Source organism: Tetranychus urticae, chromosome 2, assembly GCF_039701765.1.
Source record: "Tetranychus urticae isolate SD_2017Ah chromosome 2, NJAU_TeUrti_SD_1.0, whole genome shotgun sequence".
NCBI classification, from domain to species: Eukaryota; Metazoa; Arthropoda; class Arachnida; order Trombidiformes; family Tetranychidae; genus Tetranychus; species Tetranychus urticae.
In genome coordinates, this window is record NC_142959.1 from 4410133 (window position 1) to 4431582 (window position 21450).

The 21450-nt window shown below is 33.7% G+C and overlaps 4 protein-coding genes across 4 annotated transcripts; 3 read left to right on the forward strand and 1 right to left on the reverse strand.

Moving 5' to 3' along the window:
* Nucleotides 1–98: 98 nt before the first annotated feature.
* LOC107366599 (uncharacterized) lies at nt 99–2448 on the forward strand. The gene is made up of 3 exons (XM_015934219.3): nt 99–1324; nt 1999–2154; nt 2296–2448. The coding sequence occupies exons 1-3, from the start codon at nt 215–217 to the stop codon at nt 2350–2352; spliced, it is 1323 nt and encodes a 440-aa protein (XP_015789705.2). The 5' UTR covers nt 99–214; the 3' UTR covers nt 2353–2448.
* Nucleotides 2449–3688: 1240 nt separating this feature from the next.
* LOC107366527 (uncharacterized) lies at nt 3689–6594 on the forward strand. Its single transcript, XM_015934148.3, has 4 exons — nt 3689–4171; nt 4297–4939; nt 5013–5054; nt 5141–6594. The coding sequence occupies exons 1-4, from the start codon at nt 3800–3802 to the stop codon at nt 6454–6456; spliced, it is 2373 nt and encodes a 790-aa protein (XP_015789634.2). The 5' UTR covers nt 3689–3799; the 3' UTR covers nt 6457–6594.
* LOC107366528 (biotin--protein ligase) lies at nt 6488–8012 on the reverse strand. The gene is made up of 2 exons (XM_015934149.3): nt 7336–8012; nt 6488–7236 (listed from the first exon to the last, which is right to left on the reverse strand). Exons 1-2 carry the CDS (start codon nt 8009–8011, stop codon nt 6761–6763), a joined length of 1152 nt encoding a protein of 383 aa, XP_015789635.2. The 5' UTR covers nt 8012; the 3' UTR covers nt 6488–6760.
* Nucleotides 8013–10156: 2144 nt separating this feature from the next.
* On the forward strand, nt 10157–13194 carry LOC107366316 (uncharacterized). The gene is made up of 5 exons (XM_015933900.3): nt 10157–10503; nt 10561–10664; nt 10733–10823; nt 11044–11804; nt 12048–13194. The coding sequence occupies exons 1-5, from the start codon at nt 10468–10470 to the stop codon at nt 12313–12315; spliced, it is 1260 nt and encodes a 419-aa protein (XP_015789386.2). The 5' UTR covers nt 10157–10467; the 3' UTR covers nt 12316–13194.
* Nucleotides 13195–21450: the final 8256 nt, after the last annotated feature.

A 21450-nucleotide genomic window follows, 5' to 3' on the forward strand; every position in this document is an offset into this window, starting at 1 on the left:
AATGCTTTCAAGACAATGCAGTCAATAACAATTACAATCGATAAAATTTTATTTAATAAGTTACTGTTTATGAGCTGGCATTTATTCATTGAATATTGAGTAAGATTGGGAAAAGTTGCCATTTTTACGGTGAGAACCTTAAAATCACAAAGTTTAACAATGTAACCCTTTGCAGTTTACGTACTTCCCCCAGTATTTGCAGTCATCGGTCAAAATGATCAAACAGGTGATTGAATGGTTTTTCCCTTTGTTTACTTCAACTAGGAATATTGATAATTTTTTCGGTCATCGCAATTTTTACATTAAATCATCGTTTCCCGAACAAGAAATCAATGTTGGCCCTAAAGTGTGGATTTATTCAATTCTTCAAATGTTTCATGCTTTTGTGCTTCTTATACGCTGTTTAATCTACTTTTTTGCACCTGAAACAAATAAGCTTATTTATGGTGATACTCTTAGTATTTATGGACATGAAGGTGATCGATTTGCCATTTTATTAATAATCTTCTCTATTGCTGCTGGTCTCAGTCAATTATCATTCCATACAAATGTGAATCGCCGTCACTATCCTTTTTGGACTCGAGTATTCAAATTTGAAAAGCTTGGCCAAAACTCACGTTCCCAGTGCTCTTTGCATCTCAATTGGGTTGATAGGCTGAGATTTTTGACCTTTCGATCTTATTATATGCGCTTCATTCGATTGTTTGAGTTCTTGCTATTACTTCCAATCATTGGTATATCCATTCCAGTTTTATTTCATGATGGTCCTCTTGTAATATGGTCATTATGGTTTTGCCATAATGTCCGTAATTCATTCACTATTATGTTTATTGGTTTTACACTTCCCTCATGTTTAGCTGTTGTCCATGTTTACATAAATTTACGCCTCTCAACTGTTATCATTCAACTAGATTCAATCAAGAAACAAACTGCACACATTATTAGATCACATTTTAGAGCCAAGTACAAATCACCAAGTGATTCAAGTTTTTCATCAAGAGCTTCAACTTCATTCCGTAGTCCTGTTTCAAAATCATCAAAACAATCTTTTACTATTCCAAATGAGGTCGCCCGACGGTTGGTCAATCTTATTCAAGAGCATGGTGAATTATGTTGGGAAATTAGGAAATTCAACGTTTTCTGGAAACGAAATCAGTTGTATACTTTTTTTGCCGGTTTCTCAAGTATTTGTCTTCTTGGCTTTTTAACAACTGCTACAGATATTCACCTTCCATTGAAGCTTGCCTATGCATTTATTATGGTCACTGCATTTGTTTATTGTGTAGCCGGACCTTTTTTGGCTGGTGCTTTAATGTTTCACCAAGTATGTCCGTTAAGCTGTCAATTTCAGGACCTAGTTTGTGGCAGAAATCAAACCATGAATAAATGTGCATTTAAATACATCACAAGACAGATGAACATTTGGGGTGAAAACAATTTTATCAGATCAGTTTTTTTATCCAAAAATCAGGTTATACAATTTTTAGGCAGTTAGATTTACAGAACTGAAGGGAGATAAGTAACTACAGTAATTTGATTAAGGAATGGCTGAAAGGAATTGAGAAACCCTGTATTTGCAATCAATGATATTTCTGGTGATATTGTAAAATATAATAAATGGTTAAAGTTTTGGAAACTTTAAATATATAATATCAAGTTCTCATGTGCAATATCCAATAATAAATTCAAGATCAACATGATAACAACATAAATTAATGGCAAAAATGCCATTTAAGTTAATTATGACTTCTGCCATTTCAGATAAATCGTTTACAGTATACTTATTTAATTTAGTGGTGTCAAAACAAAGAAATAAAAGTTATTGAGTAATGATTGAGATAATTCAGACATCTAATAGTCTAGCTGAACATAAATACAATTTTAAATAATCGATCTCGATATTTGATAGTCAAAACTCAAATAACCATAAACTAAGTTCATGTTAATGGATCCACATAAATAATTAATGTCTAATTATCTCTATTCCTTTTTTACAAGACGCAAAGAATCAATAAAAAATTTATCATCCTACTTCGCTATATGAACGATTTCCAATCAAGAAGTAAAATTCTGGTTTCCTTGGAGCAGTTAACTATTTTCAAAGGATTTACATTGTTTGATATTTTCAATTTTACAAACAATGGATTTGCCTGGGTTAGTTTAATCCATTGTGATTGTTACCTCAATTAGGCTAGAAGATACACATAATTTTAAGCTATCTAAATAGCAACTTAATACTTACAGATTGTTTCCGAAAAATTGCTAATAATGTTTTTTCATCTCATTTATTTACAGATGTTATTAAGATTAATTAGATACCTACTACTGGCATTCAAAAGGCTACGTCATTAATATTTGAATATCAAAAGAAAAATTGTCATTTTAGTTGTACTATTTTCTAGAAAATATATTGCACTGCTTTTTTAGAATAAAAATCTTTAAATTTTAGCTCTAATTACTTTTGTTTCATAATCTCTTGACTAGTGGTGGTATAACTTCCGTATCCAGCCTGCTGAATTTCTTGATAAAACTTTGTGTACTTATAGAACTCGACAAGCTGAGTCCAAATATATAGGTCATTTTATGCGGAAACGCCCCCTAGCGGAGATAATTTCACTTGTACGAAAACGCGTTTTAGGCCATTTTGAGCGTTGCGCATGCGCATAGAACCATTTTTTTGACCTCGACTGATTTTCGTGGGCTGACCGATGTGTATGCGAAGTTTCAAGACTCTAGCAATCATACTTGCAGAGATATGGGGCAATATACATAAAATACAAATGCGACAGCGAATGCATGCAAAAAGCCTCGAAATCAAAAAATGAAGTATTTGGAATGCATTACATGCATGTATAACAGTCTAATCAACAAATCTGCGTGCCCGAACCTAACCTAACCTAACCTAACCTAACCTAACCTAACCTAACCTAACCTAACCTAACCTAACCTAACCTAACCTAACCTAACCTAACCTAACCTAACCTAACCTAACCTAACCTAACCTAACCTAACCTAACCTAACCTAACCTAACCTAACCTAACCTAACCTAACCTAACCTAACCTAACCTAACCTAACCTAACCTAACCTAACCTAACCTAACCTAACCTAACCTATGTCTTTAAGTACCATAGTTACGATTCATTTTAGTGTTTAGTGTTCACATATGGACATTCAATGCCTTTGAAATGAGATTTTATTGTTTTCTAATGATTTTGTATATGTTTTGTATTTTATGTATATTGCCCCATATCTCTGCAAGTATGATTGCTAGAGTCTTGAAACTTCGCATACACATCGGTCAGCCCACGAAAATCAGTCGAGGTCAAAAAAAATGTTTCTATGCGCATGCGCAACGCTCAAAATGGCCTAAAACGCGTTTTCGTACAAGTGGAATTATCTCCGCTAGGGGGCGTTTCCGCATAAAATGACCTATATATTTAGACTCAGCTCGTCGAGTTCTATAAGTACACAAAGTTTCATCAAGAAATTCAGCAGGCTGGATACGGAAGTTTAGCCCTAGTGGTTAATTTTGATTGTTGTTTAATTTGTTTCTTATTAACATCTCAATGGAGTTGAAATTCGGTGGTTAAACTCATGACAACGCGTGTGTAATAAAGAACCGCTTAATTTGAAATTATCATTTTCTCCACATGTACAGTTTAAATGTTTCTATGCCTTACAAGATGTTAGATTTCTAATGATTAATTCTATCATTTTATAGTAACACCTAATTGTTAATTTGTTTTATCTTTAATTCTGCTTTATTTTCATTTTCTTTGTTAATTAGTCAATGAATAATGAGCTCCTACAGTGGCAATTACTGGAAACAATTAGCTCCTAGACCCTTTTCATCCTTATGGATTTGGTGTGCTCATCGCTCACTCAAAAATCAACCACATGTTTTCTTTTCACCTCATAATATTGTTTCTCATGATGAAGATGATGATTATTCTGATGATGATTCCCACGGCCCGCTTAACTATTTCGATTATGATGGAGACAGTGAAGGATCAACAGATTGGTTAGACTCAACCTTGGCAAGCTTGGATCAAATATATTTATCTCCATCTGAGTGTATCATCAAATCTATTCCTGTTAACTCTGGTCATCGCAACTCATCATCCACAGATGTTGATGGTAATCAGATTTTGAGTGAAACTAAATCAAAAGTAAGTTTATTTAAATTTGAATTAAAATTTAAATTTTACAACAATCTTGAAGTTAATAATCGACAAGCTAAATCTTTATGCATAGATGATCCAATTCATTTCAATTTTTAAATTTATTTTCATAGAGGCGTATTCCTAAACGTTCGGACAACAAGAGGAGGAAAGTTGAAGTTGATAATCGTGACAATAGTAAACAAGCTCCGGCTACTAGTGAGCAGGAAGTTACATTACCCCAGGAACAAGAAGATATTCTCGAAAGCCAAGCAATGAAGATATTAGATGTCAATGAGTCCCATTCGATCATTGTTTTAAAGAAGAGCCCAGTCAAATATTTTTCCATCATATATGGTGATGCTAAGCTTACTACAATAGTTGGTTCTATGATCTGTGATGGTTACACATTGAATCCTGAAGAATCAGCTCACATTTCAACTGGCTTTGGCTCCTATCAAATATGTATCAACCCGCTGAAATTTCAAAGATATCCTTCAAAGGATCACTTAGCAGAAGTTTTAGATTCTTTCGGCATATCAGAATCCCTGAAAGAAAAAATTTTTGATTATCTTGTCAATAGAGACTCTAGTATGGCCGAGTCACTCATTTTTTCGCTAGAAAAATGGAGGTGGCCGGCATTAACAGCGTTGCGATTGTTCATTAACCCAGAAGTTGAATTTTCTCATTGGTTTCAGTTGTCATTTTCTGAAACAAAATCTCCTGTTGGTCAATGGTCTCGCATGTTGGAAAGATTATCAGATGATATCACACAGAGTAAGCCGATTCATAGCATCATTTATATTCTGTAGCTTTTGATCTAATTATATTTTCTTTTTGTTATTTTTAGAAACGCGAGCTGGTTTAGATCGTCCACTAAGTCCGATCAAAGGTTTGTCCATTGACTTATTAAATTATGCTTTTCTTCAATATTTCAAAAGGATTTTGACCATTAACTATTATTCATCTTTTGAATAGGTAAATCGACAAGAGGAGTTAGGATAGTTCTTCTTGGTGGTTGTAATAGTGGAAAGTCCAGTTTAACTCGCCATCTTAGTAATAGAATAATCAGTTCTGTTACAGATAAACTTTTCTTGTTCGATTGTGATCCAGGACAATCTGAGTTTTCTTCACCAGGCATAGTGAATTCAATTTGTGTTAAAGAACCAATCTTAAGCCCGCCATTTGTTAATTGTCTTCGCTTCAATAAGGATATTTTAGCCAGTTGTTCAATCGCTGGCATAGGAATTCAAAATAATCCAGATCTCTACATTGCTGCGATAAAGCATTTATGGAAAACTTTTCTTCTTTCACTACCTGATGCAGATATCGATAAACCTATCATAGTTAATACTATTGGTTGGACTCAAGGGCTTGGTATTAATTTAATGGTTGATGTTCTACGCATTTTTCAACCGACTCATGTAATTGAAATAAAAAGACCGCCATATGATGGAAAGGATAATTTTCCTTTTAATTGTAATCCTGCTACAGTGAATCAACTCGATGGCTGGTCATTGAAACCTGATTTCGGAGGCCCTCCAAATATGCCCGAAAACTCTCAATGCTCCTTAAAACCTTATCTCAACTATGATTACATTCGGATATATAATGAATTCGCACCTAAAAGATGCTCTAGACAAGCTCGAACCAATCGTGTCAACAACCAATTAGCTTACTTTTGCCTTATGGATGAAATACTTTTTAAAAGTTTCTATGAACTTGAAGTAATAACTCTCGACCTGAAAAACCTTTATTTCCATGTGCAGTACGAATTTCCAATTGATAAACAGCTTATCCCTCATGTTATAAAAGACTCATGGGTTCATCTTTGCTCAATAGATGAACCAAATTTACCTCAAAATGATCAATATTCATCCAAAGATCAATCTCTATTGGAGCAAAATAGACCAAGTACCTCAACTTATCAGGATAATTCTATTGGAAAGATTTATCCAATGTCAAATGAATCCACTGTAACTTGCCAAGATTTGAGTGACAGTGCAGGAACTTCATCAACGAAATTCGCATCTTCCGTCCCACCTGGATTTTCCCAACTCAATCCCAATGCCAAACCATTTTGGGGAATAGAGCCGAAAGTAAATTTGAAAATATTGCCTTTCCTGAGAGAAAATAAATATCTTGGATCAGCAATCGTCCGTGATATTGATTTGGTGAACGACAAATTAATAATAATCACTCCCGAGTCGCCTGAAAAAATTGCTCAAGTCAATTGTATCGTAAGACCCCAAGGCATTTTTGTACCTGACCCATTGCAATTAGGTAATCATTGAAATGAATCGTTTTCTTTTTTATGTAAAAAAATATGCAAAAAAATTTGTTTATTGGCAACTCAGTGTTAACTGAATAGAAAATATGAGTAATAATAGCGACATTAAATGCTTTAAAATGCGGCAGGAATTAAAAAGGTATAGGAGACCGAAAACCCATTTAGGAATGAATGTCATGTAAGTTGAGCAAAAGGACCGAGTCTAAAAAAAGATCCATCATGATTAGATAAGAAACATTCAACATTTCCAAACACCCACAACCCTTTCTTGTTTTAAAATGAGCTATTTATCCAAATTCAAAAGTCAATCATTTTTTCACAATCATGTTCTGCATCATATCAAAACGATTTCCATCAGGTTGAACAGTTGATATTTTTCCTGACGCGTCTTCAACCAACATGTAACCATGATCATCAATTCCTTTGATCGTCACTTCTTTATCACCGGATATCTTAATCTTTTGTTCAGTATGTAACCAATGTTGAAGATATAATTTCTTTAACATTTCAATACCAGTTCTCTCAGTTTCTTTGATCAAGTAATCTAGCTCATTCAAAGATCTAGCGATAACTTCCTCCACTGTAAGTGGCTGTAACTCTTTAGTTTCAAGGCAATTGGTTATCAATTGATTCAACGGTTGACCTGGATGTGAATTGTTTACATTGACACCGACAGCAGCAATGCACTGGACATTATTTCCGATCAAACTTGATGTAACAATGTTGCCACTAACTTTAACAGATTTTGCCCAATAAATATCATTAGGCCATTTGAGTCGTAGATCTGTAAGAGGAAAGTTTTCGAAATGAGGAAAATTTGATGAAAAATAAATCATTAAAATGTAAGCAGACTTTTGTTATCGATGAATTTTATTGTTCTTACCTAGTTTCTCATAACCAGCTGCTCGTATGATTCCTCGAAGAACTGCTAATGATACTAAATGTTGAACTAAACCCAAACTTTGTCCAAGTCGCGATGAAAGGGGAATATGAAATGCAACACAAAACATTGCACATCCTTTAGGAGAGACCCAAGTATTTCCACTTCTTCCCCGGCCTTGGGTTTGGACTCCTGCAACTGTAACCAAGCCATCGATAGAGATGAAAGGATCAATCAGATCAATTGTAGTTGTTGTTACTTCCGAATAGATGATTGTATGTCCAAAGCGAAACGATTCCAGGTTATCAAAGTAACGATCGAAGTTGAATGAATTAGTCGGTAATGAGGTAATTGGAACATTTAGTATGATTGGTATACGGGGATGAGTCTTCACATCCTCATCTTCCGATATACCTTTTTTAATGTAAACTGGTAGCTTGGAATTATCATTGATTTGTTTGATTAACATGTCACTTATTGCATCATTAAATCGAGAAACACAGTAAGCCGCAGTCAACGAGGGTTTCACAGGTTCGATGATGTCTTGTTTAAAACCACCGAAATGTTTGTTTGACAACATTTGACAAACTCTTGAAGCATTTGACTTTATCATCGTTTCGTTGGACAGGATCCACTTTTTTTGGGCAAATGAGAAACCGTGATTCAAAGAAGTAAACATTTCACTTTTTCACCTTTTTTTATTTACAGTCGACATCTATAGAAATTTTTCAAAACTAATCGCATCTCAATCAAAATAGTCAAATCGGGTCAATCCAAATCAAGAGGGAAATTTAAAAGGGTAAAGCAACTTGAAATTTTGAAAAATTTATTCTAAGGCTGAACTAATTAGATAGTTAATTAGATTGATTAAATGCTAATGTCAAATGCTCAGAGGAATAGGTTCTGTTGATTAATGAGATCAAAAAGGTAAAAATAAATCAAAAAACACTATAATTTTGCAATTTATTTGGTTAGCTTCCAACCTTCATTGTTTATTTTTGAGTTTCACTACCAAGTCAATGAATTATAATTATAATAGAGACCTTGATATGTGAATTACATTCTGCAGATTCAGCAATTGATTTTGATTTGTTAATTACGAAAACAAATTAATAATCATGGAGTTGCCTAAGCGATAACATTTAATTTACTTCAACGTGATTTTATTTCTTAACTGAATTATCCATTGAAAATCCATTGTTCAGGAGCTTGAATCGTAATGATTATGTATTATTTTTAGTGTAATGTATAAATTATTCAGCATCAGTTATTCAACAATTGTATCAATTAATCTTTGAATAAAACAGCGTTCATCGCATTGAATCAGTGCTACAGTAAACTATTGAAATTATTCAATCAAAATGGCCTATTTCTATTCCTTACTTGTTGTATTAAAAATAGACAATTTAAAATATTCCAAGCAATCAAAATTACAAAGGTATAAATAAGGTATTGATAAAGCTCATAAAGTTAGTCAGTTACAAAATTGAATTCACTTCTCTTGAGTGTTTACTTCAACAACATGGCACTTACACATTTGCGAATGTTTTGTTTAGTAACCATTTTTTTCATGTTAAATTTGTGTATTGTTAATTGTGAACCAATTAGAGTAAACAATCCCGAGGTGAGCTCAACAAAGCCCGAACACGATGAATCAAAGACGACTGAATCGACAATTAAAGGTAGCCACACGAAGCCTCGAAATCTATTTTATCCCGAGTGTAAGTTTTTTGAATATACATCCTTGCATAATTTGAATGTATTAATTATCATCCCGATTCATGTCATTAATTTTCGTTCTGGTCATATGTTTTATAGTAGACTATTCCGGTTTAGCTTCTAGTTTAATTCCTGGTTTAACTGCTGGTTATGCTCCTGGTTTCATTCCTGGTTTTGCTCCGGGATTAGCTCCTGGTTTTACTCCTGGTTTTGGATCTGGTTTCGTTCCTGGTTTCCCTCCTGGCTTCGCGCCTGGTTTCGCTCCTGGTCTCGGCTATGGTTATGGTAATGGTTACCCCATCGGTGGTATTGAATATATTGACCAACGTAAGTATAGAGTGGTCAATCAATTTGATAACCTTTACTATTCACTTCTAATTTTTTCAATTTATCTCAACAGTCTTTCCTTGACTAGAATGACCAAATTTCAAACGCTGGCCCTTATATTTATAACATTAAATTGCTGATCTTAATTGTCTACCAATACATTCAACTTTACATCGTTTTTTTGTATTCAATCATCATATAATCAATAATATTTATTCGTCAATCACAACCTTTAATATTAACCATTAATTATTTGGTAAAATGAATTTCGTTTCAGTTTTTGTTTACTGTGAATATTAAATGTGCTGTTAAGAGATTTAACAGTTTTATTAAATACTATTTAACATCAATAGAGTGATGTAACTTAATTTTCTTTCGATAAAATATCAATCCAAAAACTCCAGGAATCAGCTTAAAGCAACATTTCAGGTTAAATTTACTTGATTAAGGAAAATTGAAAATCCTGAATTGTGTTGTTCGACGAATAGTGAAATAAGCTATTTCAAGTGAGTCTAAATTACTGGCAGGTCTCTGAAGTCGTTTCACTCACAAGATTATTACTGTAACAGAAGTTACTCTTGTGAAATAGCTATTTCATGAGAAAAACATGGGAAACTGTAATTTAAAATCAATTGATTAATCTTATACTGAACTTTATTTCAATGTACTGTTTTGTAAAAATGTGGCATTTCATTTGTTATGGCAACTTATTTTCTCACAGCATTTAATTTTAAATTAAATACCATTGATTTGGCATTCTTTCAAAATCTTTCTCATTTCTGGTTCATTTCATGAAATGACATTTTTTTATCGAACTACTAAGCCATTCTTAATATTCAACTAATAGATCATTAATTTGTTATCATATTATGTGTGACAAAAAGCAAGGATACATTAAATTGCTATGCTGGTTAAAAAATCCATTTTCCTGAAAAACAAACATTTCCAATCTTGAAACAACAAGGAAAGCTTGAATGGATAGCAATTGTCGAGAAATCTGTTGAAACATCAAATAACTATTTTGTGTCTCAAGTTATTCAAAGCTTTGATCGTTTTGAACATTTTACTATTTATATTGTGATATTTGAAATGCGCAAAATTAATTTAACTGTTGGCGCTTTTACGGTAAGAATTGAACTCTATGATTGAGATTCTCATCTAATAACTTATTTCATTTTGAAGGTGCCATTCGCTCAAGGATTTGATGAAGAAGATGGTGAAATTGTTCCTCATTTGAAGGCTTTGAAAGGGTTTGCAGCTATGCTCACTTCTTATGGTCCTTACAAGTAAGAAACTGTTATGATTCTGTTGAAAGTACTAACTATTCAAATGTTCAAGTAAATTTTCTTGTTAGTGTGAAATTCATTCTACCCGATAGTGGACAATTGGGTGCGCTGACAGAATCTGGTTATGATGATGGAGTTTTGGGTTTGATGCAAGAAGGGGTAAGTAAAAGGCTATTTGAGGCATAAGTTTTTGATTATTAACTTGACTCTCCGACATAAATAATGTAAAGTGAGGTGGATTTAATTGTTGGATGGATTTGGATTTAAAGTTATTTTAATCAAATGGATACAAAAACAAACAAATCAACTAGACGTTATTTGCAGCGATGGTGACAATCAATGTAAATTGAATGTTTCTTTTTATATTCGTTGATAACAGAAGGCTGATATGTGCTTCCTGCCATTACCGTTGGATACCCAAAAGGCTCCTGGTCATTTCACTTCAGTTATATCTGAGCAACTATTTTATGTCAGCACAGTACGAAATTTAGATGATAATACTTCAACAGTTGTGTCAAGTCTAACATCAATCAGCGTGATTCCTGTATTACTGGCCATTCTGTCCATATTAATATTGGAATTGATTGCTGTTAATCGCTTCAAAATTGAAGCATTGCTTACAGCCATTTACAAATCTTTTGGCATATCATTGCACCAACATTTTACTCGACGTTCATCATTCCTTTGCTTTATTCAAATGATCATCTTGATGTTTCCTTTTTTCATTTTCAATGCTTCATTCAACACTCAAACAATTGTCGGAAACAGAGACTATAAGATTGATACATTGAAAGATGCCATGAATAAGGGTAAAATACCGTTTTTCATTGAAGGCATTTCAAAGTATGACTTTTTTAAAGCCCAAGTTACCAAAGATTATGCTGATGTTTATGAACGCAGTGTCGCCGCCGGACTAGATGAACCCTTTCCACTAGGACCGATTCCTGTGTTTGAAAGAAGGGACATGATGGTAACCTTCGTCTCTGGTATTGGTAAAAAGTTAACTCCATTATTAGCTGCTGCATCTTTACGTAAAAATAACCAAGAACAGTATTTCTCAGTCAAACCTTTTCATAGATCATTACAATCCATGCTTTTTGGCTATACTGCCGATTCCGCCAGAATAAGATGGAATACTCTGTGAGTGAATTGACTTAAATTATTATCTAAATTATCAATAATTTCTTGCAATATCTGTCACTATTAAATCTCATCAAGAACACTATTTCTTGATAAAATATTTTCGAAGATCGTTGCAAGCTATGCCCTTCAGTTATGTTTCTCAAACCCAAATCAGAACCAAGACTGAACTTTCCTCTGTTACTTATTGTTAAGAAATGATCTCATATTTAATGTAACTTGTCCTTTCTTCATTGTTTGTAGGGCTCATCGTTTGATCCAAGGTGGGATTTCTTCGAAAATAGAAAGCGATGTTTTCGTTGGTTTCATTCTTTCCTTTTATCCTGCAAGTTTATATGACTTTCACAAATCAGAGGATTCTCGAAATGCGGCTGATCTAAGTTGGAAATCATTGAATTACAGAGGACTTCATGATATATTTCATTCATATCTTCTAATTTTGTTTATGATATTAATTTTGCATTTTTTTGAAATAGCCATTTGGTTTTTGATCGCTATAATTCGCAAATAAAATAAAGTTCGGGTGACTTACAGTTACTTCAATCGATTCAGTAGTTTTATAAAATTGCATAAACAAATGAATTTCAAGGCTTAATATTTTAAGGTGGAAAATAAATGATGAAGAGGGACATGATGAGAATTGCTTAGCCACTGGCTGATGGAGAAGAAGATCATGATCAATATTGTTATGCCTGCAGCGTTAAAATCACCGAAAACCATCACCAAATCTGACACTTGTGAAGATATATATCCAAAAAACCGTTCGCACACTTGAACAAATTGTTCCCGGGATAGCTTGACATGAGTAGGAGTTAGGTAAATCGAACCAAAAACCACCCTCATATTGCTTCACTTCAATCCCATAACCTTACCGGTTTGAACTCCACAATCAAAGACTTCTTGGTGCAACTTTATGTGATCTCTTCGGAAGATTTTAATAGCCGTGGCGTCGTGATGGTTAGAATGGAGGATAATAGAATCACCGTTTGAACTGATACTGTCAAGATGGACTTCGGTAAAAACAAAAATATCAAACTTTCGACGTTGTTCTTGATTATCACTGTCCTCATCATTGTTCTGATCATCATCTTGGGCGGCAGAATCAAGAAATTGTGTCGCCTTTATTTTCTAGCACAATTACCATAGAGCATGACGAGATCAGTTTGATCTAGTGAACTATTACTAGAGCTGGATTGTGATGACATATCTAACACACAAAAAACAACAAATTCAACTGTAAAAGTGTTACAGTGCTCACAAGGAAAGTCAATATGTGCGTGAAAAGTTTCCTTTCAACAGTCGACTTTTAAACCCAATTTCAACCAGACACCATAAAAAGGATTACTAAAGAACAATTGTCAAGTGACCGCAATAAACCGGCAAGTAAAGAAACGGAGATTATTAACCGTATAGCATCTCCAAGGGAATAAAATTCTTCTCTACGCTATTTACTAATTGACTTAATTACCAACTTTTCAATTTTTCCCATGTTAAGTCTATGGAGACTCAGAATAACCTCCAAAGACTCAGTATAACATCATTTCATTTTCCTTTTACCCATTCAACAGCTCTTCCACTAAAGACAATCTCATAAAAAATTCTACGCAAATTTATGGATCAAACAATTTTTATTCAAAGAAAAATAAGGCACAAAATACTACAATTATCGGGTAGCTACCCGGCTGCGAGGTGGCATGACTCTACTAGCCCTTAAGTCAGGATGAGTATTTCTCCACTCTTGTGCTCCAACACACGCATTTGGTCCGTCCTTTTTACAGCCACGATGTTCAGGTGTATCCTCGATACAAACATGATGTGGAGATCCAGGAAATCGACATACATCCTTTTCATGTCGAATACAATTCTTCTTTCGCCACGTACCCGTGAATTCTGCATTGCAATAGCAACAATAAACACACCCTGGTTTACGTGTATATTCTTCATCGGGGTCCAAACTGAATTTACACTCTTTTAACAACTGTCTTGGAATGAACGCAGGAACACAATCCAAATTCCTTGTGTCCCGGATATCACAAATTGTTGGCTCATACTCAAGAGCGACACAATTCCTTTTTTTACCATGCACGAACAATTGTTGGAGCCCGATGACTTTCTTAACGTCGTAGTATCCATCAAGAGACTTGGCAGTTGGTGGATCGGTGCCAATACTCTGGGAAGTCATTTCTTTTATTACTAGCAAATTCCATTATTTAAAGTAAATATCATAAAATGTAAATATACAAACACTTGAATGTGAAACTAAACAATGATTGACGAAAACTGAGGTCAGTTTTAAAGTAAAACGGAGGCAAATGTTATGCCTGTAACCAATCAGATCAAAGGGTACCCAACGAGGGCTCGTTTTTTACTCCTTTGCTCTGGTGCACTTAAAATACTAAGCCTCTTAAGAGAGGAGTCAGAGTATTCCTGGAGCTACTAATAAAACTTGCTTGCCCATAATCTTGTTTTTGTTTTTTTCTTCATTGCTTCTCAACTATATGATTATTACAGTTTATGTAATGAATTGAAAATATGACGGACTCAGGTAAGCAAGAATCAGCGTAAACGAATAAGTGATATAATACACTGCTCGTCAAAAGTATAAGGGCACTTGATTTTTCTTTATAATTTGAAATTAGGGGTGCAAACATGAACCTTATCGAATCAACCTTATATAGGTGATAGAATTTGGTGATGATGATAAAGGGTGAAAAAGGGAAGCAAACTACTTCAGGTTCAAATTTAGCTGGGTTTTGGCTACTAGCGATATCTTTTGGTGTTTAACCTGATAGGTCAATGTTAAATTGTTTTTGAGTATTTTTATATCAAAATTATTTTTTCGATTATGTTCGATTTAATCGTGAAACATAAGTGACTGCTAACCTAACTATCTTACTCAGGCCGCAAGTCAAATTTATCACTGGGTGTCTAATATTGTGTGAAAATTATGCACAACGCCGTATAGCGCATAGACATTTCCAAAATGTCGAATTTCACAAATATACAAAAAGGGAAATTAGCCGAGTTGTTTTGTACTCAAATTCAAAAAGTTAGTGCCACTATTGCAGGCCTTCGTCATCAATTCTGTGAAGATCTTGAAGCAGCGATTCAACTCTTAAGAAGTGAGTTCCAAGTTATTCGTTCTTGCGAGGTGTAGCCTTCAAAATCAGACAGAATCCCACTAAGTTCCACAAAATTATGAAAAAAGAATGCACATGATTATTCAAATCATTTAAATTGTTCTTTATTTCAATCAAGCTTTCTAAAATTCATTTAATTTTATTTACATATCTTTACTTTCTTTCTTTATCAATTTTCTTGGTTACACGGTGTTTTACAATCATCATTAGGTTCTGCTTTTCGTTTCGGTCGTGCCGCACTTTTTCTTCTTTGCGGAAATCCCCACCAATCCCCACCATATGTATATGTTATTACATCTCTTTTGACAATCATTTTCTCGTTATAAGTCTTGTTGATTTATTGAATTGATTTATAAAGTTTTAAAAAGTTAACCAATATGCCTAAGTATATTAATAAAATCAAAAAACTCAATAAAAAATGTAAGAAATTCAAAAACAAGAGAAAGAGTTGTTTGAAAAGTTCGGCTGTAAGCCCCTAGAAGATGTTCACCCCTCTCATCAGGAGTTCCAAAAACTTGTGAGAAGGTATTCAACAACTTCATCATCTGGCTCGGCTTCATTCCATCAACATCTTCATTTATTCCTTAGCTGTCAACTTCGTCATCATCAACTTCAGATCAATTAGTTTTATCATCAGATTGCCCGGCTGCAACATCATCTTCATATTCATCTTCATCACCACTTCACAGCCTGAAGGGGTGAAGAAAATTGATTAGTCCTGAAGATGGTGATGAATTGTTCCAATGGCTGTATGACATAGTGGAAAATGATTCTCATGAACTTCTTCCGCAAGCAGACGAGAGAAATCATATTGATTTAATGAAAAAAATTAATGATATCTATGATGCTTCCGAGCTGAACCCTAAACAAAAAAGTTATGATGAAATGAATGATAATGAATTTGAAAGACTATTGGATAATTCGTTGGGTATACCGAAAAAAGAACTTCGATTTGAAGAAAATTGTATATGTGGAAGAAAATTTAGTATAAAACTCAAGATGCAATATATCTAGACTAAGTCTAGACATTTTATGATATATTACGTAATGTTAACTATTATTAAGATTAAATAAAACTTATTCAATATTACAAAACATTGTGTAATTTCATAAATGGTTGAAAATCGGGAAAAAAGAAAGAGGAAAATAACGGCTAGCGCAGTTGAAAATTGTATATACCGTGCTTTTTCTTACTACTCCTGTAAAAAAGCATTTGTTGTTTATTAAACTAAGTTTGCAAGAAAATTACTTTTTCGCTCATTGTAGATAGTTAATTAATTGTTAGAACCCAAGTACACACAAGTAATAAATCTAAAATTGTAAAATTGTAAGAGTTGAAAGAGTGTTGAGCTTCCTTCTTACCGAAGAGATATACAGTGTGACTACTGTGGTAGACATGGCCATATCGTAATTGTTTTGTGCTCGATCAGCTCCAGGCCATCCAGCTGTCCGACGTCTCTTCCCGGATCCACCTGGTCAACCTCCAACTGACTGTTGAAATAGATCTCTTTTTATTGGAGACCAAACGAACAAGATGGTTATTACCAAGGCTACCAAAGTTGTCAGGCCAATGTTTATCAAGGCGCAAAATATCCAAACAATGCATACAATCACGACTACGAGTTAGTGATCGATAGATTTATCAATGAACGACCACGAACGCTGATAGGAGAGCGACTACGAGATGCACAAGGAGAGGGATCACGAATTGGCAGAAGAAATTGAGCGTAACTTACATAGGCAGATAGGTTTTTGTCCGCTCCTCAGTACCATCTCCACACTCTGAGGAAGAAAACAAAAAACGATGGTTATAAACTCATATTTAAACTTAATATATTAAAGAAACTTACTAATTGAAGCAGTTTTAATGGTTAATTTCATTGTGTTAAAAAAATTAAAGAATAAGAAAACATGAAAATTTTAAAGTTGAAGGTCAAAATGAACTATGGGAAACTCGAATGAAGTAAAGACAAAAAACTTTTGGCCTTATATGATACATCTCAACTCAACGACTAGGACCAGTTGTCTATCGAGAAGGGAAAATGGCAGGGTTTTGTATTCACCAAAACTAATTATCTTGTTTATAAATCCTTACTGTGTGCACTTTGCATCTCTATGTCAATATTTACACACATCTGATATTCATCTGAACTACTTGTTTATCAAATTGCTAAACCAAATTAACCAGCACGCTTGTTCATTATTGCTTTCCAAGGGACAACTTTACTGATCAACAATTCCGAAAATTGTTTTATACATGACAACTTTGATTATGTAACAAAAAGCTGCGATTTTTTTATATTAAATAAAAAGATCATTTTAAGGCAGATGATACTTTTTTTGTTTCTAATAATAGATTGACTCTTAAAAATCCCCTCATGCTTCCTGACATTTCAAAAATTGCGCTATGAGGCGAAATAGGTTGCTGCCAGTCGTTTTAAGTGAAAGTCGAAAGAGTCAACTTGAGTCGACCGCCAGTTGATTAAACCCCCAGTCATTCAGTCGTTGAAAAAACGCGTAAGGCATAAGAAGTCCTCGTCGGCTCACTTCTCTTTCATCTCAGCCACACATGTTTTGGCTCAACCCTGGTGGCAGGTTCAACAAGATAAAAATTAATATTTAACTAGACAATTGACTTATATTATTAGCTTCATTATCAAATAAAAAGCACAATGGTCGACTCACAGGCATTCAGTTTAGTCAATTTCGACCAACAAATAATATCGCCAAATGAGGAAATACCAGGTTTGCGATATATAATCGATTCAGGTCTAATACCTGGTGAATTTCCGAAGAATTGTGTTAGAGAAGGTTGCAATGGATTAATGAAATTACAAAGGGCCAATGAATCCGTGTTGAAAAAAGCATTCGTATGCCGTACTTTAGGAAGCAAATGTGTTTGGGCCAGTGGTACAATTTTCGCCAACACTGAATTAAGTATTTGAGGTTTTTAAAAGTTATTTTTTGCTGGTGCATGAATAAATCCATCAGTCGCATCTATCGATCTTGCTATTTCCGAAGTAACAATTTCATACCAGTATAAAATGTTGCGAATGGTAAGTAATCTAAACTTTGATCACCTACGAAATTTTCTAATTGTTATATTTTCATTTAATTAAGGTGTGTTATAATATTATTCATGGCAACACTTTGAAAATTGGCGGACCAGGGAAATTTGTCGAAATAGATGAAACGATGATTTACAAAAGAAAGTACGGTCATGGTCGATTACTGTCCGCGCAAAAGAAGCAAGTTTGGGTATTCGGAGGAATCGAGCGAGAATCGAAATTAGCATTTGCTGAAGTTGTTGATAAAAGAGATGAGGAAACTTTAAAAGTAATCGAAAAATACATTCTTGCAGGGACAACAATTTATTCTGATGGATGGAAAGCTCAAAATTTATCAAATTATAACTTTTATAATCATGATTCAGTGAATCATTCTGAGAATTTTTTAAACCTTCTCGACAAGACCGTCCATACTCAGACAATCGAAAGGAAATGGAAGTCGGTAAAGTAGCATATTGTAAGGATTGAGAAATTTTACTATTTCCAGAAATCGATACCTCTAAATTTGAATATAAAAACTAATTTTGACTATGAAATAGTTCCCGGGATTAAAAGTTTACTAATAATAAAAATAAGATGCAAATTTCCAGTAAAAATAAGAAAAGAATGTCATAAAAATGTCAGACCAATGCATGAAGTAAATACAATTTATGTGAGAAGAAAATGGAGAATGAAAGGTCACGTAGACCAGGTCAGGCCAAAAAGGCCATAAACTGTTTAACGAAACCTTTCTCAGACCTTTGAGTTCAGTCTGCTCATTTTGACGTGTATTCAAGTATTCTTTATTAAAAAAAGAGAAAAGAAGTATCATGCAAGTTGCATTTTCGGAGACGTTTTAACCAAATAACTTTCAGATTGAGGAAGTCCTCTACAATTACCAATTTGAAAGGGATGAACCCTAGCTAAATGTTGATCAAAATTCGCCCAGCGTCCGGTTAAATTGAAACTGCAAGAGAAGCTACACCATCGACATTTTAAAGTTCATCTTTTACATCAAATCCTTTCCAAATGCCCCAATCTGGGTTATTTTCCATTTTGTTAGCCGAAAATTGGAATAGCCAAATACCAGTCTCTTGCATCCGGCCGATCACTCGGTTAAAAAGTTCTTTTTCTGACGTCGGATTTACATCCAATCGGTCCAACAAAACACAATCCAAAAGTCTTGCCTCTTGTTCGAATTCAGCTAACACTACAAGGTTGTCCAGAAGCTGTAAAAAGTGAAAGAGAAAGAAATTATAAAATACCATGAAAGAAACTGACCATCGTAAGACTTACCTTTGCGACGTCATCTATAATAAAAAAAACAAGAAATAAGCTTAGAATTAATAAGAGAACCAAGAAATAAATCAATTACTGAACAGTAATGCATAAAAAGAATAACATAAAAGAGAGACGGAAGTTAAAGGGTGAAAGTCATGATCTTTGACAAATATGGCTGACCAATACAGTGGCGCCATCTATTGACCCTTGGTTAATTTATGGGGAAAGACGAAAGTGCGCTAAATTCAAATGTTTAAAAGAAAGTAAAATGTTGTTTAGAAATAAATATAATGGTTTAATTATAGCCGAAAGAGGCTTCGGCTTAAATAAGTTGGGGAAGATGTAAGGATTGAGAAATTTTACTATTTCCAGAAATCGATACCTCTAAATTTGAATATAAAAACTAATTTTGACTATAAAATAGTTCCCAGAAATCGGGATTAAAAGTTTACTAAGAAAAAAATAAGAAAAGAATGTCATAAAAATGTCAGACCAATGCATGAAGTAAATACAATTTGCATGAGAAGAAAATGGAGAAATGAAAAGGCACGTAGACCAGGTCAGGTCAAAAAGAGGTCAGGCCAATAGATATAAAAAGAAAAGAAGAGAGAAAAGAAGTCAGTCTCTAATTTTAGTATGATTTGGACTCATCATTAGTAAAAAGTGAACAATTGTAACCTAAGTTGAAATTCATCGAAGTAAATTAATAAAAATTGACTTGCAAAGTGAACTTATTTTCTAGTTAATTCTATCGTAGGTCTGACAGTGAATGTCAATATGTTTCTATTTTTACCTTTTCTTTTTCTCAACTCACCACCTTACAATATTCCCAAATCATCGAATGGCCCGAATCGAAATGATCATTTGATTGAGTTTTTGTACATATCAAAATATCATAGCAAAAAAGAACCAAAACTAAACTTAGAAACTACCCTCCAACATTTAAAAAATGATCCATATTCCCTAAATTATCTTGATGTATATGATTATGATGATTAGCCCATAAGTAAAGTTAATAATATAAGTAAATTGTTTAGTTAAATCTTAATTTTTAATCTTGTTAAACCTGCCACCAGGGTTGAGCCGAAACATGTGTGGCTGAGATGAAAGAGAAGTGAGCCGACGAGGAGTTCTTATGCCTTACCAAAAAACGACTGTGTACAGAAACAGATATCTAGTCTCCGGACAAGACTGGTTATACTAACCAAACTAGTGTGTAACCGACGTATCTACTACTTACTCATATCGAACATCACTAAAATCATTTTAGTAAAATGAATAAAACTTAACTATCAATCCCAATAGAGGTCACTGACTGTAATGATTGGAGGGATTTTCGAACCAAATCAAACATTAAAATATTCATTATCACATAAAAATCATAATTTCATATCAAACTCTCATCAGAGTTTAGCAATTAATTAACGTGCAAGTGTAAGCTATAAGTTTGAATTTTTGAGTGCCTTTAATGTTGTTCACTTTTCTGTTTTACTCCCTAAGCATGATTATTCAAACAAATTAAGAAAAATATAATCTAAAGCAAGTTCCAAATGAGTTCTTAAATGAATAATTGATATGCCAAAATCTCAGATATTAATGGAAGTTAATTGCAGAATGACTTTACTGCTTCATTTTATGATTTAAATTTAATCTTCACTTTGTCAGCTGCTCAATTTGATCCAAGATTAAGTATTAATGATGTAATAAGTTTCCCAATTGTTAACTTTTCGTTGATAATTCACATTGTAAAGGTTAATAGGGTTTAAAATAGATGAAAAGCCTTTGATTCTGAAAGGTGAATTGAACTGAGAACGCCTAGGAACATGAAATTGTGCGTTTCCCATGAAAATAATGGATTCGTGATTAACATTTGTTTATTATTTTACTTACGTTAAATGGATGATACAATGTAATGTACAAATTTCGTGATATTTGCTGTTATACATTCATGAAATGTTAAATTGTTCACCAATCTAATCTAGTGTCAATCAATGTTCACTTTATTTTCATTTCATCTGATTATTTACTATTCGATTACCTTCATTATTTTACCTTTTGTCCATTAACTCAAATTATGGACAATTTTTTGTCTGGTTCACAATAATTTACATGAAGAGTCAACCCAAATCATTGATGCAAATAATTCAACAAACAACTCGTAAACCTGATTGTCTGTGG

Coding starts and splice junctions, on each gene's coding strand:
- LOC107366599 (XM_015934219.3), top strand. CDS start 215: ATGATCAAACAGGTGATTGAATGGTTTTTCCCTTTGTTTACTTCAACT. Junction 1,325..1,998: donor GTGCTTTAATGTTTCACCAA/GTATGTCCGTTA, acceptor CTTTTTTACAAG/ACGCAAAGAATCAATAAAAA. Junction 2,155..2,295: donor CAAACAATGGATTTGCCTGG/GTTAGTTTAATC, acceptor ATTTATTTACAG/ATGTTATTAAGATTAATTAG.
- LOC107366527 (XM_015934148.3), top strand. CDS start 3,800: ATGAGCTCCTACAGTGGCAATTACTGGAAACAATTAGCTCCTAGACCC. Junction 4,172..4,296: donor TGAGTGAAACTAAATCAAAA/GTAAGTTTATTT, acceptor TTATTTTCATAG/AGGCGTATTCCTAAACGTTC. Junction 5,055..5,140: donor TCCACTAAGTCCGATCAAAG/GTTTGTCCATTG, acceptor TCTTTTGAATAG/GTAAATCGACAAGAGGAGTT.
- LOC107366528 (XM_015934149.3), bottom strand. CDS start 8,011: ATGTTTACTTCTTTGAATCACGGTTTCTCATTTGCCCAAAAAAAGTGG. Junction 7,237..7,335: donor AGCTGGTTATGAGAAACTAG/GTAAGAACAATA, acceptor TTCCTCTTACAG/ATCTACGACTCAAATGGCCT.
- LOC107366316 (XM_015933900.3), top strand. CDS start 10,468: ATGCGCAAAATTAATTTAACTGTTGGCGCTTTTACG. Junction 10,665..10,732: donor ACTTCTTATGGTCCTTACAA/GTAAGAAACTGT, acceptor TTTTCTTGTTAG/TGTGAAATTCATTCTACCCG. Junction 11,805..12,047: donor AGAATAAGATGGAATACTCT/GTGAGTGAATTG, acceptor CATTGTTTGTAG/GGCTCATCGTTTGATCCAAG.